General features: G+C 36.7%; 1 protein-coding gene across 1 annotated transcript in view; it reads right to left on the bottom strand.

Moving 5' to 3' along the window:
- The window catches only part of MAN1A1 (mannosidase alpha class 1A member 1), a 165,157-nt gene that overhangs the window by 105,627 nt on the left and 40,278 nt on the right, over positions 1–19,252 (bottom strand). Inside the window, exons 2-4 of the mRNA XM_023218998.1 lie at positions 17,498–17,594; positions 12,549–12,664; positions 1,576–1,656 (exon numbers count right to left, since the gene is read on the bottom strand). Of these exons, the coding sequence (XP_023074766.1) occupies positions 1,576–1,656; positions 12,549–12,664; positions 17,498–17,594 (294 nt within the window). The remainder of the gene's footprint in view (positions 1–1,575; positions 1,657–12,548; positions 12,665–17,497; positions 17,595–19,252) is intronic.

The raw sequence follows: 19,252 nt of genomic DNA, 5'->3' as shown, positions 1-19,252 counted from the left end.
TATAGAAAGACGTATATATATGTAAACTTAAAACACTGAGTGAAAAAGTATCCTAATCAAACATGATGTATATTTAGAATAAATACATACGTGTTTTTCTTTGTATGCTCTATTATCCTAATTGAGCCCAGACACAAAAGGATGAAATCCTTATTTCCTCCAAATTGTCTCACCTCCACATAAATTATGGAAGAAGTTAAAACCAAGGTCATCTTAGTATAGCATAACCAAAGCAATGAGAACATCCTGGCATTGGATACTCAAGGACAAGTATTCTAAAAGCAGAAACCTGTTAACCAAAATAACATCAGTTAATTTTAAACATAACTTTTTAAAAATATAGTGTCCTGGGGGTATTTTGGTTTTGGCTTAATCCTTACTATACCCTAAACTGAACTGAACAAATGAAGTTATTTGGCAGTGGAAAAATCGAAAAAAGGGAGGAAGAGGCATAATGCACCGGCGGATCACATTACCCTGGCGGAGAAGGTAACAGAGAACACAATGAACAACATTTAACACTAAAACAGGAGAGATACAGAGGAATACAGAAGTCACCTATTTACTTTGGAAAGATCTAAGGTAGAATAAAATCTAAACAGAGAAGAAATGTAAGATTGTGAGGGTTGTATGTTGTGGTTAAGAAAGTACTTGAGAGACACAAACAAAGTCAAGCAGTTTTTCTCATTAAACATTTATTGCTCTGCTTAAATCTGTTTGAAGGAGCATAGCAATACATGAAATACTGCATTGGGTAAGATCTACTCTTTCCCCAGTTGGAATGCTGAGGCTAACTCAAATCTGATTGACGTGCAACTGAAGTACGTGACAGTTTTTCCATAATGTCAGCATTTAACACTGTCAACATTAAAGATGAGGCCCATTCCAACAACCCTTAGTGGACACTTAACGATACTCCTAAAGTTGTCCAAAACCTTTCAAGAAAATAGCATCAGTGGCCTTTAAGAGGATACAAAAATCCTTTCTTAATCTATCAATAAAAGGCAGTTAAATTTAAAATTCCTGCCTTGCTCCAAGCAGTGGATAATTAATGAAGCCTTGCTTCAGGAAGAGCTCCAAAGCACTTGACACAGGGATGCTGGCCTTTAGGACTGTTTACTTGGTAGCTAAGTGTCTCACTCCCTCAATTACATAAAAACTATAATCTTTATATCTTGCTTGCCAGCCTTTATTCATTTAAAAAAGTTTTTATTTGTATTAACATTAAAATAATTCTTAAAGAAAAAAATTAATCCACAAGCCTGCCACTACACTAAACTTCTTTAATTTGTCCATAGGCACATATAATTTGTGGCTATAATCACACCATACATAACACAATAGCGCCAGTTTTTAAAGGCATTAGCATTTGCTGACAATATGTTCTGCCAAACTTTCCCAGCTTGCTCATTTAATTAGCACATATTATAAGAAACTCAGTGTAAGCTACAGCTTCACTGAAATATAAAAATTCCATAGATTCCTTCTAAATATATGTCACAAATGGCATATTTTACCAAAAATTTAGTTTAAGACACTTTATAATTCACATTTATATACCACTTTTCATCTTACCTCTTCTCCAGACAGATAGTAGGCTGAGAGTAGTCCACCAACAAAGCGTATATTCACTTCAAAGACAGAAATTTCAGCATTCTATGGGAAAAAAAAATCAAACATGATAGTCCACATTTCAGAAAACCGTAATTGTGATACATTATACTAAATACTTAAATTTTGTTCAAATCTTACACTTGCCCAGAGAAATTTATATACAGGGGGAAACGCTCTCCCTTTTAAAATTAAAGTATTAAATATCACTGTGCATTATATATGTCAAAACATCACTAATGGACCCCCAAAATCGTACAATCATTATATGACAATTTTTTAAAATAAAGGAAAAACATACTTAAAATAAAGGATATGGTGTGTCTCTGTGTCCCCACCAAAATCTCATCTTGTAGCTCCCATTATTCACACATGTTGTGGGATGGACCACATGGGAGATAACTGAATCATGGTGGGGTGGGGGGGCTCTTTCCTGTGCTGTTGTTGTGATAGTGAGTAAGTCTCATGAGATCTGATGGTTTTAAAAAGGGAGTTTCCCTGCCCAAGCTCTTTCTCTCTTTGCCTGTGGCCATCCATGTAAGATGTGACTTGCTCCTTGCCTTCCGCCATGATTGTTAGGCCTCCCCAGCCATGTAAAACTGTAAGTCCACTAAACCTCTTTTCTCCCCAGTCTCAGGTATGTTTTTATCAGCAGTGTGAAAATGGACTAACACAATAGATAAAAATAATTTTGACTCCTAAACAAAACTATAAAAATATTTGTAAACTAAAGTTCTTTCCTCTCTCTTCAACAGCAGATACAGTACTTGATATTCTCTATTTGTGTAAACGCAATGGGGCCAGGGTATTCTTTTTTCTGATCTGCATTCTCCTTTATTTTATTCGTTTGTCTGCTTCTTATTCCTGAAAGGCCATTCAGCCTACATTAGTCTAGGAATCTAGTAGTTCAACATTAGTCTAGGAATCTTTTCGTTATGATGCACAGCTGGACTGCAAATAGGATTTGAAGTCCGAGGACTTGGGTCCTAGTGCTGGTTTCCAACTTTTTGCCTGTGGCTTGGGATTGTTCTTCTCATCTCTGAGAAGACAATTCATCTTCGCATAAAGGACACGATAATAATCATGTATGCTATACCATGGTGAAATAGTCCTTTTTTACATCAATAATAGCTTGCTTTTCTTATTTACAACGTACCAGGTGTCGTGCTAATGTCCTTATATAGACTATCTCTTTTAGTCCTCACAATGACCTTATGAATTAATTACTATTCTTATGTCCATTTTAAAATGTTGAAGCCGAGACTTATAGTGGTTAATGTTACTTTTTGAAGTTCAGACAACTAATAATTGGTAGAAGCAGGATTTGAACTTGAGTACTGTGACTCCTGATGCAGGGCTCTGCTAGTCTGACTTCTATACACCTCACATGATAATGCCCCAAGTCTCTTTATTCATGGTCATATAATTAGTAATTACTGCCAATATTTTATAGTCGATTAGTAAATAGATCTGTCTTACATTCTGTTACTAGATACGTTAGAATAGCTAACCTACTATTTAGATTATAAAGTACATTTCAAGCTTTAGTTACTTTCTTTTCATGTTCATTGGGCCTACTGAGTAGTTGTTCACTTTTGCCTAATATCAAACCACTCACTAATAATCATGGGACTCACAGCAATTTAAAATATATGGAGTCAATATCTGGCAGATAAACTTAGTCAAAATCATGAGATATTATTTCCTTTAACAAGCATTTATTAAGCAACTACTATGTGTCAGATCCTGTCCTAGGTTATAGGGAAATGGCAATAAAGACTGATAAGGTCCTCAAGGTCACTTGAGTCTATATTTTAGTGGGATGAAACATTTCCACAAAAAACGGTGATAAGTATTCATTTTATCCTTACATGCTCTCTGTAAAAAGGTTTAAGGATCTAACAATTAAAGCCAAATAATTGCTTAAGTTAAAAAAATTCAAAAAAATTCGTATAAAAGACAATTATGAAAACAAGTTAGGAGACAGAATTATTAGGTCAAAGTCAGGCAAAAACATCACAAAATAAGACTGGTGTGTTTAACTGTATTTTGGAATTTGTAATGTGCACCTGATACAATCTGATTAAAAGTATTCTATATAGGTGTAATTTAACTTTAAGGTATATCACTCTGAATGAGTTTTACATAAATATTGACAAAGGCTTTAATGTTCTACAAAATTACTGATAAGGAAAAGGGAAGATAATCCATACATTTAGTTTGGTTCATGTGACTATGTTTCCTATGTTTAAGAGTAATAATATCTAATAATAAAATGTAATAAGCTTAAACCCTCAAATCACATTCCTCTCAATTAATACTTGTGTTTTTCAGTTTTTAAACCTGGAAACAGTTTCCCACATTTCTGCCTATTGAAGACTTATAAGATGATCTTATATTCTTATTCTGGCTATAGATTCTTTACATAATGCATTTTCTCTTCCTCCTGTGAAAATCTGGATAATCAGGATCTTTATAAAGACATCTGATAAAAATTATTGCAACATGGAGGTCTGAGTTATGTCAAACACCGCCAGAAATATATCTTCAGCTAGACATCAATCAACTGTTGGATGCAGTTATTCAACCAGTTATTGATTCAATTACATATTCTAAAACCTAAATTTTATTCTTTGTACTGTACAATATTGAGAAATGACCCTGCAAGGTGCCATACTCAAGGTAACTTGCTATAGCTCTGGATTTCATGGATCTAACAGTCTGTCCAGTGAGCCTGTTTAAGAAGCAAATCTGGCTTGTTAGTTAATCCATGAAGGATCCCAGTGACTGCTATGTCTTTGTCTTTAATAAATCTTGCTCTGGAACATCACACCACTACCATCACTAGTTCTCAAGTCACCATCTTCTCTGTTTGAAAACCAGAACCACATAAAAATTTCCAACATATAATTCTCTCTCCTTTTCAAAGTTAAGTTTAAGTAATATAGAAACCTTACTTTGAGGTCACTTTCAATATTCTAGTTTGTATTATGTTTTTAGGCCAAAAGACTGAAATTTAGACCCTTTAGTTCACTCTTTACAGATCCGTAGATGAAAAAGACTAAGAAGATGAAAATCCTCTCACCACACCAAATTGGTTGGCTATCCTGGAGCAGCAGACTACAAACTGCAGAAATCAGAAAGACCTGGGGTTGAAGGTTGATTTGGAAGCCACCTGAGTTTAAGGTCCCAGGTAACTAATTTATTCCGAGTCTTGGTTTCGTCATATGTAGAAAGGGACAAAGCATTCCTCCACGACGTAAAGCAATGTACACAATAGCTGGCCCAAATAACGCACTCAATAGACAGTTGTTGCTGCTACCCCTGTGCAGCTCAGCCTAAATGAACTAAAACCTACCTTCCCAGGGTCACTGGAAAATCAGAAACTCTAGAGTCATAAATACTCACCTTCTTTGGCCTATTTGAGGTCTTATTTCTCAAGGGCTTAAAAATCCTCTTTTGAAATACAGAAGTTGACCAACTTCCTTTGGAGCTTGATATATTTCATATGAAATCTGAATTTTCAAAAGTGAATTTCTACAATTGAGGGTCTCAGGCCATTTCTATAAACTTCTGATTCTAATTGCCATTAAAATATTAAATTTAGTTGGGCTGGATATGAAATTCTGGGTTTAATATTGGCCCCCACTCTCTTCTGGCTTGGAGAGTTTCTGCCAAGAGATCTGCTGTTAGTCTGATGGGCTTCCCTTTGTGGGTAACCCGACCTTTCTCTCTGGCTGCCCTTGAGATTTTTTCCTTCATTTCAACTTTAGTGAATCTGGCAATTATGTGTCTTGGAGTTGCTCTTCTCGAGGAGTGTCTTTGTGGCGTTCTCTGTATTTCCTGAATTTGAATGTTGGCCTGCCCTACTAGGTTGGGGAAGTTCTCCTGGATGATATCCTGAAGAGTGTTATCCAATTTGGTTCCATTTTCCCCCTCACTTTCAGGCACCCCAATCAGACGTAGATTTGGTCTTTTTACATAATCCGATACTTCTTGCAGGCTTTGTTCATTTCTTTTTCTTCTTTTTTCTTTTGGTTTCTCTTCTCGCTTCATTTCATTCATTTGATCCTCAATCACTGATACTCTTTCTTCCAGTTGATTGAGTCGGTTACTGAAGCTTGTGCATTTGTCACGTATTTCTCGTGTCATGGTTTTCATCTCTGTCATTTCGTTTATGACCTTCTCTGCCTTAATTATTCTAGCTGTCAATTCTTCCACTCTTTTTTCAAGATTTTTAGTTTCTTTGCCCTGGGTACGTAATTCCTCCTTTAGCTCTGAGAAGTTTGATGGACTGAAGCCTTCTTCTCTCATCTCGTCAAAGTCATTCTCCGTCCAGCTTTGATCCGTGGCTGGCGATGGGCTGCGCTCCTTTGCAGGGGGAGATGCGCTCTTATTTTTTGAATTTCCAGCTTTTCTGCCCTGCTTCTTCCCCATCTTTGTGGTTTTATCTGCCTCTGGTCTTTGATGATGGTGACGTACTGATGGGGTTTTGGTGTAGGTGTCCTTCCTGTTTGTTAGTTTTTCTTCTAACAGTCAGGACCCTCAGCTGTAGGTCTGTTGGAGATTGCTTGAGGCCCATTCCAGACCCTGTTTGCCTGGGTATCAGCAGCAGAGGCTGCAGAAGATAGAATATTGCTGAACAGCGAGTGTACCTGTCTGATTCTTACTTTGGAAGCTTCCTCTCAGGGTTGTACTCCACCGTGTGAGGTGTGGGGTGTTAGTCTGCCCCTAGTTGGGGAAACCATCATTCTTAGCAAACTATCACAAGAACAGGAAACCAAACACCACATGTTCTCACTCATAGGTGGGAACTGAACAATGAGCTCACTTGGACTCGGGAAGGGGAACATCACACACCGGGGCCTATCATGGGGAGGGGGGAGGGGGGAGGGATTGCACTGGGAGTGATACTTGATGTAAATGACGAGTTGATGGGTGCTGACGAGTTGATGGGTGCAGCACACCAACATGGCACAAGTATACATATGTAACAAACCTGCACATTATGCACATGTACCCTAGAACTTAAAGTATAATAATAAAAAAAAGATGATAAAAAATATTAAATTTAAATGAATATATTCTTATTAATAATCTTGATGTTCTAAAAGTTTTCTACTGACTTATCCTGATGACAGAGGGGGTATTTGGAGCAGGGGGAGGACAGCAGGTAGACAAAGCAGCCTGTAACACTAAATCTTATGAGATTTATCCTAACGATGTGAATTTTGCAGTCTACCTGAGTTTGTTGTAAAATAAAATTAACTTCCCCTTTAAATCTTCAAGATTGCATTCCGGTATGCCCCATGTATTCAGTGGCTTCTAGTACACAGTCTTACGTGAGTGGTAGTTTAAGAATTAGATCCCATCTTTTATTTAAATTCCATGTACCTATTAGTTAATGTCAACCAATAAACAAGAGAAGGTTGGAAATTTTTGGTTAAGACCTACCAATAAAAAAATAAGTATTGGAGAAATTGTTCTTTCATTTTGATTTACTTATATCAATGACCACTGAATCAAAGAACACACTAAACCAGATTCATCTATAAATTGAATATATGGTATGCCTAAATTTACACCTAATATCAAGAGGCGAGTATTACAAATCATGAAAAAATTATGTCTCAGTACTAATCTCTATCATTGTCTTGGGTGTTACATTGATAACTTCCACTTTAAATGTATCCCTTTTCTGTATATTTTTGTCTACTCATTTAGTATACATGTATGTTTTAAATGTATCAGATAAAGTGATAAAGACTGCTAACATGAAAAAAAGAGTCCAATTTATAAATTATTTGGTATGCTTCCCTCCTCCAATCCTAACATCATGCTCCATCTCTCTGCAAAGAAAGGCTTCTTCTGAACCAACGTATCATGAGATCATGGACAGGAAGTATCTAACCCCATCTAGGCAACAGAGAAAATGAACACTTCAAAACCTGTTTTCAAATAAGTATCTGAAAGACCAACCTCTTCACACTAGTCAAGACAGCACTTTAAACAACTCTCAAATTTGATATTTTTATAGGCAACTTATTCACCAAAATTAGCTATACAATAATGTATTTTAATAGATTTCAGTAAGTAAAATAACAGGCTTGACAATGAAAATAACAAATTTAAGTTTTGGTGCAGATTCAGCCAGTTTCCTTTTGCTTGAGGAGCTATATGAAGATGCAAGCTTTTCCCGAGGAACATATAAATTGTTTCTTTGAACCTTCAAGCCTTATAATGTTTATTTAGAGTCACATTTGTATTAGAATTCTTAATTATTATCTTATGATTCCATACAGCATGACAGATCTGATTGACTGCATTAAATGGAAAAATATTTCTTGGAAAAGAACTTTTCAGAAATATTTAAATTCTATTCTGAGTGTTTGATTTTCAGAGTGAACTCAAAGTGTAATAGTTTTTGTTTTTAAAAGGACAATTCTCTGATCCCTATAATCAGTAGCTACTCTTTTGCTAGCTATTCCTCCAAACTCTGTATCAGCTTTCTACTTAGTAAATTATGAGCCTGGGTACAGGGCTGTTATCACACATGAGAATCAAGCAAGCTTTAATAACTGCCCACTACACACCAATGCAATATTTCTGTTTAATATCAACTGTTTCACTACAATCCAATGTAAATAACTAACAACTGCTCCATTACTAACACATGATAACGATGCTTTATCTTTAATCAATGGCTTTGTCAGAAGCAACATGAGACTTTTCAAAGCCATTAATTAAAGACTGGTAACTACCAATAAGCCTTGCCTATGTTTAGGCTTAGCATACACGTTTATTTATAAATGACACTCAGAGTGTGTGCTGGATTACCACTTTGAGGATTAAAAGCATACAACTCCCTTTAAACAGATTAAATCGCAATATTTCACAGTGTAAGTCAGTGTGTCGCAGTGTGTCCAGGAGCCTTTGGCTTCCTATTTAAGCAATGTGACAAACCTCTTAAGACCACTAACAAAGTGCAAATTCTGTGGGCCACAAAGATATGCAAATACCTATTTTCTCTATGTTAATACACTGGTTTCACCATGCAGGTACAGAGGCTTTCAAGCAGCAGCCCTAATTACCATCAGAGGGAACAGCACAGTATCCTCTTAAAACCAAAACCCAAATCATCACTCTTGGCAGGTATTCCCTAGCATTCAGATGGAACACACTCAATAACTTCATTTAACAGGATAATTAATTTAGTTATCTGCACCCATCAGGATGTAATGTGGCTCTAAAACAGACCTTTCTCAGGGGCAACACTAGGGCAAAAGTAACTTCTTTCTCATGCTCTGTGGCATGGAACTCTGGACCTAAGCCAAGTACTCAGTCACGCATTTGAGAAGATCCAAAGTTGCTTCTTGAAGTCAACATATATCCTCCTGACAGGGAACCCTACAACTTAATTTTCTTGAAAAGTAGGAGGGCATTCCAACTGGATATGCAAACAATCTGGATCTTTACATTGAAGAAAAAAAAAAAAACAAAGTCACCGTTGCCACCAGTACTTCTGTTCTCCGAAACACAAAGTGTTCATTACAACCAAAGGCATGATCCAGATGCTTGCCAAAGATTACAGTTGCAGTGTGTTGCTAGTTAGTGTCTACAGCAGGCTGATCATCTATCCTTTGCCATGCTCAAGGCTCTGCCTCTCACACTCAGATATCTCTTTACCGCAGGCTAGAAATATGGCTTTAAGGAAAATTTCTACACAGCTTTAGCTTTTACAAAGGGTTAATATAAGAAATTGTTATCTGGAGAAAAATTCTACATATTCTATAAAATTCATTACAGAAGATAGTTTTCAGTATTTCTCATGTGAGGTTCTAGGTAACCAACATTGTTTTAAGTGCCAGTAAAAACACAATTGAAATCAGAAATACCCAAATAGGAAACCCTTGATCACTTGTTCTTATGTGACTGATCTTCCTGTTGTCAGGGGCCACTACAAATCTGTTCTGGAAATAGGTTAGGTAATAACAGGTAGACCAACTGACTTGAACTCTAGATCATCTGTAACTATATAAACAGATGACAGAATACAGCTACCCTTCCACCTCAGCTCTTCTTCCAGCTGAGTATAGCATAGGCTGTCAGGAAGTAGGACAAGATAGCTTAACTTCTCATTCATTTAACAAACATTTATCAAATCACTATTGAACAATAAACTCTAATTAGTACTCTAATATTAAAATGACATGCCTAACCTCAGAGGACTCAAATTCTCTGGCTTTCTATATATTTCTCAACTCTTTGCATTTCTTCTCCAATTAAAAAAACACAAGGTCACTGAGTTAGGCAGACTGTGTTCAAACCTGAGATCTTGCTGCATAATTTGGGACAGACTAATTAACCACCTATTCATCTATAAATATAGGGAAAAATATCAGTTACTACTCTGTATGCTTGTCACGAAGATTAAACAAGATACACCCATGAAAAAAAATCACATATCATAATACTTGGGATGTATCACAAACTACTAATTTTTTTATTTTTTGAGACAGAGTCTCACTCTGTTGCCCAGGCTGGAGTTGTTTTTTTTCTTTTTTAATAGATATGGGGTGGGAGAGGTCTTACTATGCTGCTCAGGCTGGTCTTGAATTCCTGGGCTCAAGAAATCCACAAGCCTGGGCCTCTCAAAGTGTTGGGATTACAGGTGTGAGCCACCATGCCTGGTCAAATAGTAGTTTCCTCTTTCATTCTTTCCTACCGAGATAGCCTGGCACTAGCTAAGGTTCTCTACTTTTCCTGCTAGACTAAATGCCCATAAGAGTAAATACTTGATCCTTAGAAGATACTTAGTAAATAATACATGAGAGAATGAAGAGTGACCAACCAAGAATCAGTTTTAGATTCTTTGTCCTAAGATTACTTTGAGCTAAAATTAGAAAACTTATTCATGGAGTCAATACTTAGGGTTTTCTCCCAATATCTATGTGCTTCTACAGATACGTGAACTGAATACAAGCTCCTTCTGTGAAGTCCTTGCTCCTTACTCCCCAGAACATATTATCCCAGTGACTTATTTTAAGCCAGCTCTTAAAGTCATTTGAACTTTGTGCTACCAAGTATGCAAAACGAATCAACTTCCTATGCCCTAATGAAAAGAAAATGAGTTTTAGTTACAGTATAAACCAATAGAAAACTTTACACTTTTCAGTGATATAAATTGGATATTTCACATTAACAAATTTATTCTTGAGTATAAAATTTGTTTATACCTAGGAGCACCATAGGATAAGCCAACTCTCAACAATAGTGTTTGTTTTGTTATTTTCCCTTTGCAATAAATTTAGATGCATTAACTTTTCTTTTATTTTCTTTTTCTTTTTTTTTTTGAGTCTGAGTCTCTCTGTGTCGCCCAGGCTGGAGTGCAGTGGTGCAATCTCGGCTCACTGCAACCCCAGGCTGGTCTCAAACTCCTGACCTCGTGATTTGCCTGCCTTGGCCTCCCAAAGTGCTGGGATTACAGGTGTGAGCCGCCATGCCCGGCCCACAGAAGTATTATTAAGAAAGCAAGCCTCCAAAATGAAACAGTTTTTTTCCAGTGCTTTAATTTTTCATGTTTAGCTCTATCAATATCAGTATTACCACAGGTCACTCTAATCAAATAGCTCCACAACCTTGAGCAAAACACTAGCTCCTTATGCCTGTTCTCTCACGTTTAAAATAGAAGGGTTTAACACATTGATCCCCAAGTTTCCTTAATATTGATTGGAATATTGTCTCCTTTACATTCTAGATTCAATTATTAGGCAAATTAAACACAGATTCATCTGCCTGTCTTTAAGGTGCCCCAAATGTGGTATATATAGCAATTAATTAGGAGAGTAGAAACAAAATATTAAACTTTTAATGTATATAAGTTTTTAATTGAAATAGATAGGGGAAATACTTAGCTTTACTGATCCTTAATATTCTGCCTAACAACTGGTGTCCTCATTTGGTCTCTGAGAGCAAGAGTGCCACAAAGTAGAGGCAACAGCGGGAAATTCTCTTTGTCCACTTTCAACATATAGAATGTTACTTGTGCATGGTGACTGGGATTTACAGATACTATCAAATGCTTACCCAACAGACAAGAGACTTACGAGAATTTCTGCAAAGTCGTCTCAGATTAGAAATACCGATAGCGCACACTTAAGTGAATGACTAAAAAATTCCATGGCCTACATGCTTTCCTTGCTTAGAATAAGTTCTTTGTCAATATCATTATAAAGTAAAACAACGACTACCAAATCAGAGCTGATAAGATGTAGTCCTCCCCAGCTGAAATTATCAAGAAGTATTAGAAGTATTCACTATCCTTAATTCTGATTCTTTCCCTCAGTATACAATGGGCCTTGAAATATTTGCTGAGAATGATAGCACACAAAATTTAAAAACATATATCACATATATAATCAATTTGTTTTTACTGAGAGGTGTATAAGATCCACAAAATTTGAAGCTTTCTTTACGGGAAAATGAAAGCTGCTGCTGCTGCTGGAGACACCATGACACCGTGTGAAAGCATAAGCACTGGAGCCCCACGGACCTACATCAGAATCATAGCTCTTGACACACAACCAGCTGTGCAGTCTGGAGTAAGCCTCTGAGGTGCAGATGTTTAATATACAAAGGTGTGAAATTAATGCCCACCTCATAGCATTGTGGTAGGACTGAACAAGAATACTAGGCACACGTAGGTCTCCATAAATACTAATTTATTTTCTCTTACCCTTAATTTGCCAAAAAATAAGACACAAATTTGTGTAGTGAGGACAATTTAAGAACACAGTATAAGATAATAATATTTGTACTATCTAAAGTTGCATTATTTTTGTTAGAGTACATTACAATACAATAATAGGGCCCACTACAGAATTTATCCATGCTAACTGAAATTTAAGGACTGAATTAGCAACTCTTATTTAACTTACCACATTAAAATCTAAATTTTCTTCAACCCATGATTTTGCTTCTTCAAATTCATTTTTCATTTCCATAATAAAAAGTGTATCCAGGGCATCTACTATAGTTGCTCCTTTGATGTTACCTGAAAATAGCAGAAAAATATGTGATAAAATACTTTGGCTAGATAAAATATATGTAAATTGACCACACCTAAGACAGGGAGAGGGTAATACTGGATTTATTAATAAGCAATAATATTAAACATAGTCTAAAATGCTTTCAATGAAAGCATAAAACGGCACCAAACTAAAAATTATCACAGGCTATTGACTGATATACTAATCTTTAAAGTTTTTTCTGAGTTATAAAAAATAAATGTCTCAGAAATTTCTCTTAGAAATTTCATTTGTGATTGCATTCTCTCTCTTTTCTTTCCGTTTTTTTTTTGTTTTCTCTTTTTTGGAGATGGAATCTCGCTGTGTTGCCCAGACTGGAGTGCAGCTGCGCAATCTCAGCTCACTGCAACCTTCATCTCCTGGGCTCAAGTGATTCTCCTACCTTAGCCTCCTGAGTAGCTGGGATTATAGGCGCATGTCACCATGATGGGCTAATTTTTGTGTTTTTAGTAGAGACGGGGTTTCACCATGTTGGCCAGGATGGTCTCAATCTCTTGACCTCGTGATCCACCCGCCTAGGCCTCCCAAAGTGCTGGGATTACAGGCGTGAGCCACTGCACCCGGCCTGTGATTGCATTCTCTAGCAAGAAAAGAATAGGCCTAAAACCAAGGAGCAACAGACTTATTAAGACTAATGTAATCAAAGTGCACCTGTGCAAAACTCTAAATATAATTAGATCTAAAATTGTTTAGTGATAGTTCTAAGACGACATTACTCTAAAATGAAATTTCACCCCCGTATGAACTCTGACTGATGCTAACTGCCCTCCATCCTCTACAAGTCCTGACCTCTGTGGTTTACTTCCTCTGAATTCCAATGACATGGAGACTTCATGTTGCCCTGACATTCATCACCTTCTATCTTGTATTAAAATTACACATGTGCATCTTTTAGTCTATAAACTTTTTTCTTCTTTTGAGACAGGGTCTTGCTCTGTCCCCCAGGGTGGAGTACAGTGGGGCAATCATAGCTCACTGCAGCCCCAGACTTCTAGGCACAAGTGATTCTCCTGCCTCAGCCTCCTGAGTAGCTGGGATTATACGTGTGTGCCACCATACTTGGCTACTTTTTAAAATTTTTTGTAGAGATGAGTCTTGGTATGTTGCTCAGGCTGGTCTCAAACTCCTGGCCTCAAGCAATCCTCCCACCTTGGCCTTCCAAAGTACTGGAATTAGAGGCACGAGGCATGCACTCAGCCTATAAACTTAGAACAAACAAGTCACGTCTTACTTATCTCCAGATTCCTTATGGTGTCCTGTGGAATTGTGACAATGATGCCCAACTGTAATTGAGTAGTTCAGCTTCAAAACGCATTTTAAAATGTTTTTCTTCGTTCTTTCTTCCCGTCTCAAGATGTAACCTTGAAGCAAACTGTAGAAACCTTTTTCCTTAGTCTTAAAGTATGCCCCTGAAACATGCTTTGAAACTTCACTCCCTTCCCTTTCCCCACTATGCACTCTTTTACCCCATGAACATTTACGTAATTGTATACTTGGATCTAATTATGTGCTTACTTAGAAGTTCCAGGGGCTAATCTTGTGACAGATCAAGCATGGAGACCCAGCTGCAAAATTTCAGAGACTACCTCAAGGCAGTTAGTCAGCAACCCAGCCATTGTTGATATAACGTCAGCCTGCACTCCATGTGGACTATAGCTAGAGAAAGCCACCAGAACAAGACACGCAGACCTTACACTCAGGCACCCTTCCCATATGCCTCCCAGTCCAAGTTCCATTTTTAAGATCCTCTTCCCAGCCTCAAGTTTGAAGCAGTTTCTAGAGGAGTAAGCCAGCCACCTCTAGCTTTGGAAATAAAAGTCATTTTCCTTTCACTGAACTTCATCTTTGTTATTGACTGTGTAAGTGGCAGGCAGCTGATCCTACACTCAGGTGCACAATGAACGGCTGCTGAAAGACTGGGCACTACACTTCCTATATATAATTAGCATTCTGGACGATCCAAGACCGAATCTATAAATATAAATGAAAATTATTTCAGTGGCACATGCCTTTCAAATGCCAAGTTGAGAAGTTATTAGAAAATTATAAATAACAGAATATTAAAACACTTGATTTTCAAAAAGATAAAAATTATAAATCTTATCTAAGGATAAGGAGAAAGAAACCTGAAGACACTTGCATTTTGTCAAATGTTTTACTGTAATCCAATTTCCTTTAACTTTTTTGAAGTTAGAACTATGGATTCAGAGAGACACTGTAGGGAATATTTTAAAGTGGGCATTCTGAAATATGGTATCAGCTTCATCTTTTCATTGACATTTCATTTCTAAGTTATTAACAGCCTTAAGTTAATATTTTTATTTCTTGTATTGTAGCTTTACAATGAGAATAATTGGTCAAGCACAAAATACCTCTCTGTGAGGTGCAGTTTTACTTGAAATCTTTTTTACCACTGAAATACTGAAATAAATAGTTCGAGTTTCCTGTTTAAGATGGAATTGGGAGATCACGAATATTTAAGATTTTTTTAATATTCATTAAAGTTGTTCAGGAAGGAACCAGTCTTTGTCTATGAAAAAGATGGAAGGTTCAACGTAACTGGTGAGAAACAACCACGAGAAGGAAGCAGACCTGAAGAGCTCCTCAATGGCTAATAACTGGGAAAAGATTCACAACGCCTAATACTTTCTCCAAAAAGGTTGTTTTTAGGGGTAAAACTCAAAATCACTTATCTCAAACAAAAAACTATTTCCTAAGAAGCCAGGTGGTAAAGAACTCACATTTTCCTATCTTCTGCCTGGTTTGCTGAGTGAATATACGGGACTACATACTACACAGATAAGAAATCTGACAGAGAAGCAGACTAAAGAAGTCAGTTAAAAGTTTTTCTCATCTGTAAAAATGAAAACTTTGTATGCCTTTGACACAATTCCACTATATTGGTATTTCTATAATAAGAAAATCATTATGCATCTTATTTTAATTTGAAGATGGAATGAGATTAAATACCATTTGAATTAGTAATATTTCATTTCCTTATGCTAATACCTGTAGCTCTTTTTCTAAGAGGAAGTTCTTATCTTGATTATGAAAAGTGTTTTTTTTTACTGAAAAAGCCAATGAAAACCAAAAAATAAAAGTCAGGCCTAAGAGACCTACCATATTTTTAATGTTCAATAACAAATTTTAAAATCGTAAATATTTTAACAGAAAACCAAACAATCCCTCTGATAAAGATTACGGCAATTTAACACATTAACTGATTTCTTAAGGGTACGAATGACTTTTATACAGATAAAAGCAAAATGGAGTTATAATTTTTTAAAAAAAAGTTATAATAAACAATGAAAAAATAAAGGCCTCTGGCTCTGCATGAAGTTTCAGAGTCTCTTCAATTCCTGCCTCTCCCTTACCCATGGTAACTGGTAGCTGGATCCTAAAAACACTACTTTACAAGTGTCTGGAATCACTTCTACTGCCTCTACTTCAGGTACAGGCTCTCTTCATCTTAATACTGTGTCACTCCGATAGACCAACAATCTCTTTTCTTCTACTTTTCCAGCTCTTTCTACCTGTTCTTGCAAACCCTGCAATGCCCTCCTCCCAATCTGAGGTCCTACTGGTTCCTCAGAACTTCATGGAAGTATATATTGAACCACCTGGTGCATTGATAATTCACTATTTATCTTTTATATGTTGTGTACTAGGGAAATACCTGTGTAAAGACCTGTGCAAAGACTTGTATTATTTTCATTATCACCAGTGCTACAAGTAAAGCCAAACACATGGAAGGTTCTAAATAAATGGAAAAGCAACATGTCAGAATTAGGAGCACGGACTCTAACGTTAGCCACCCCAGGGTTCAAGTCCCAGCTCTGCCAGTTAGTAGGTGGCTATCTCTGGGAAAACTATTCTCTGGGCCTCATTTTTCTCACTTATAAAATTATATTTTAATGAGGCTAAATAAGATAATGCATGAATGGCACTTGGCAGACAGTAAGTGCTCAATAAATGTGAGCTGAAACTATTACGTGAATTGCTATTATTTAACACTTTCAGTTAAAGTATAGAAAGTGTTCTATTGTCCAATTCAGAAGTTCCTGAGTAACACTGTATTCCCTTCATCCTGTTACTTACAGACAGATTTTAAGGATTAGAAAGAAATCAAGTGCAGTAGGAGGATACTGGGCAGCTCTGTGACCCAAAGAATCCATGACACCCTTGTGTTACTCAGCTTTCTTACTTCCACAATGGAATGTTATTAACATCCACAGTACCAGTCACAGAGGGCTGCTGCAGGAACCAAATGCAATAAAGTGTGCAAAAGTGGATAAATGGAAGTTCAATTAACCCAATCCATCCTCACTTTCTCTTCCATGGTACAAACAGGAGAAACCTACAGCCAAAATTGAGATACAGTGAAGATCACCACGGCTGGCAGCCTTGCCCAGCTTATGTATAAAAGCACAGCTTTTACCTAACAGGACGCAGTTAGTGCAGCCCACCAAGTGCTTCTATGGTGGGAATCACCCCAGAGGCCAAAAATCCTACTACTGCACCCTATAACCATTAAGTGAGAATCTTTGTAAGTATGCTCCAGAAATCAGTACTCTTTAAAGTTACGCAGGTTATTCGAACATGCAGCCACTACTCTAACTAGAGGACACATTATGCACAATCCTTACTAACTTCATCAGGTGTGCAAGTTTCCTAACCAAATGGCCTGGGCCATATTACACAGACTTCTTCACCATCCATAAGCTGAAGCAATTGGGGAGAAGTTAGTAAGTTACGGAGAAGTTACTTAGTCACTAAGAAACCAAAGCACATCTACTCACCAAACAAACTGCTTGAATGGCCTCCTTTTGATATAGGTTTCAGTTCATTTAATCCCCAGGCATAACCTTTATAATTATTCCAAGCATGTTTCATCATCTGAGAAATAAAATAAAAACAGGATTATAATTTGAATGGAGATGTTTTTCCTACAAAATAGGTAATATATTGAAGAGCAAAGGCTAAAACATTAAAATTCATTAGTTAAAAGGATGACTAAGTAAAAGGGTTATGATTATATAAACCAGAACACACACGCTCATATAAACATGCTCGTACACATACACACTACCCTTTTATGTTTACAAATGGAAAGTTTTCTTTTTGAGTTCATTTAATCCTATTTAATACAAATACCATTTTCAAGTCAGTTCCCGACAAAGGAATTTAGCTTATCTTAAAAGTATGAACCATGTCTACATTTATCTAGTTCATTTTCATAACAGATTAATTCTGCAAAGACTATCTTTAAAATTCATATTTTTGCACAAAGTTCTTCTTACTTCGTTGACCTCACAGCTTACAGATAAATATTCAGGTTATCTCTTTAAATCACTTTGATGTTTCTTGACCAAGACTATATGGAGAAGTATTTTAAAATATTTACAACAAATAAAAAATAAAACTCTGATCATGCCTACATTTTGGAAAAACTTGTTTATTTTAACGTGATCAATCTTTAATTGGATACATATGTGTGTATATGTATGTAACTGAAGATTGATCCAATATATTCCTAATTGAGGGTCCATGTACCAATAATGGTTTTAAAAGCCAAACCCCTCTGCCATAAATTAGTTGTACAAATTTTTTTCAATGACTCAAAGAACACATAATTATTTTTGTACACATTTTTTTTTTTTTTGAGACAGAGTCTCGCTCTGTCGCCCAGGCTGGAGTGCAGTGGCATAATCTCGGCTCACTGCAAGCTCTGCCTCCCGGGTTTACGCCATTCTCCTACCTCAGCCTCCCAAGTAGATGGGACTACAGGCGCCCGCCACCTCGCCTGGCTAGTTTTTTGTATTTTTTAGTAGAGACGGGGTTTCACCGTGTAGACCAGGATGGTCTCGATCTCCTGACCTCGTGATCCACCCGTCTCGGCCTCCCAAAGTGCTGGGATTACAGGCTTGAGCCACCGCGCCCGGCCTGTACACATATTTTTTAAAAGGGTTGGGATGCTTCAACTGTCTATAACTTATTCACACCACTACCCCCAATTTATTATCAACAGTAATCAAAACATGGACATAATTGGAAAATGTTCCAATCTGGCTCCATATTTCAGAGTATCTTAAAGCATCACATAAAGTTATAGATATTATTTATGGGCCATTTACCACTCAAAATCTTCATTGAGATCAATATCATTTTATTAATAACAAAGTTTTCATATGTTCCTGAACAATCGGCATCTTTAACCAATTTGTAAATTACCTTCCTAACTCACCACTATTATTACCAACAGTTACCAAGAATCAGTATTATCTGCTGAGTACTCTGCTAAATGCTGTGACTTTAGTATTGTAACCAATTCTTGCTACAACCCTATAAAATACGTTTTATCATCATTGTTAGAGAAATGAAGAAACTGAGGCTTGGAAGTTAAAAAAACAACTTTAGTCAAAGTCACCACATTTTTCCATAGACAAGGTGCCAGGGTTCATCTCCAAGCTGGCCTGACTCCAAAGCCCACGGCATTAACCAACACATTGCATCACTTTCCTTTAATGAGTCAGCAACAAAATCTTCCTTTACTG

Source organism: Piliocolobus tephrosceles, chromosome 5 (assembly GCF_002776525.5).
Source record: "Piliocolobus tephrosceles isolate RC106 chromosome 5, ASM277652v3, whole genome shotgun sequence".
Lineage (NCBI taxonomy): Eukaryota > Metazoa > Chordata > Mammalia > Primates > Cercopithecidae > Piliocolobus > Piliocolobus tephrosceles.
The sequence above is the reverse complement of the archived record's forward strand: the minus strand, read 5'-3'. Positions and strand labels throughout refer to the sequence as shown.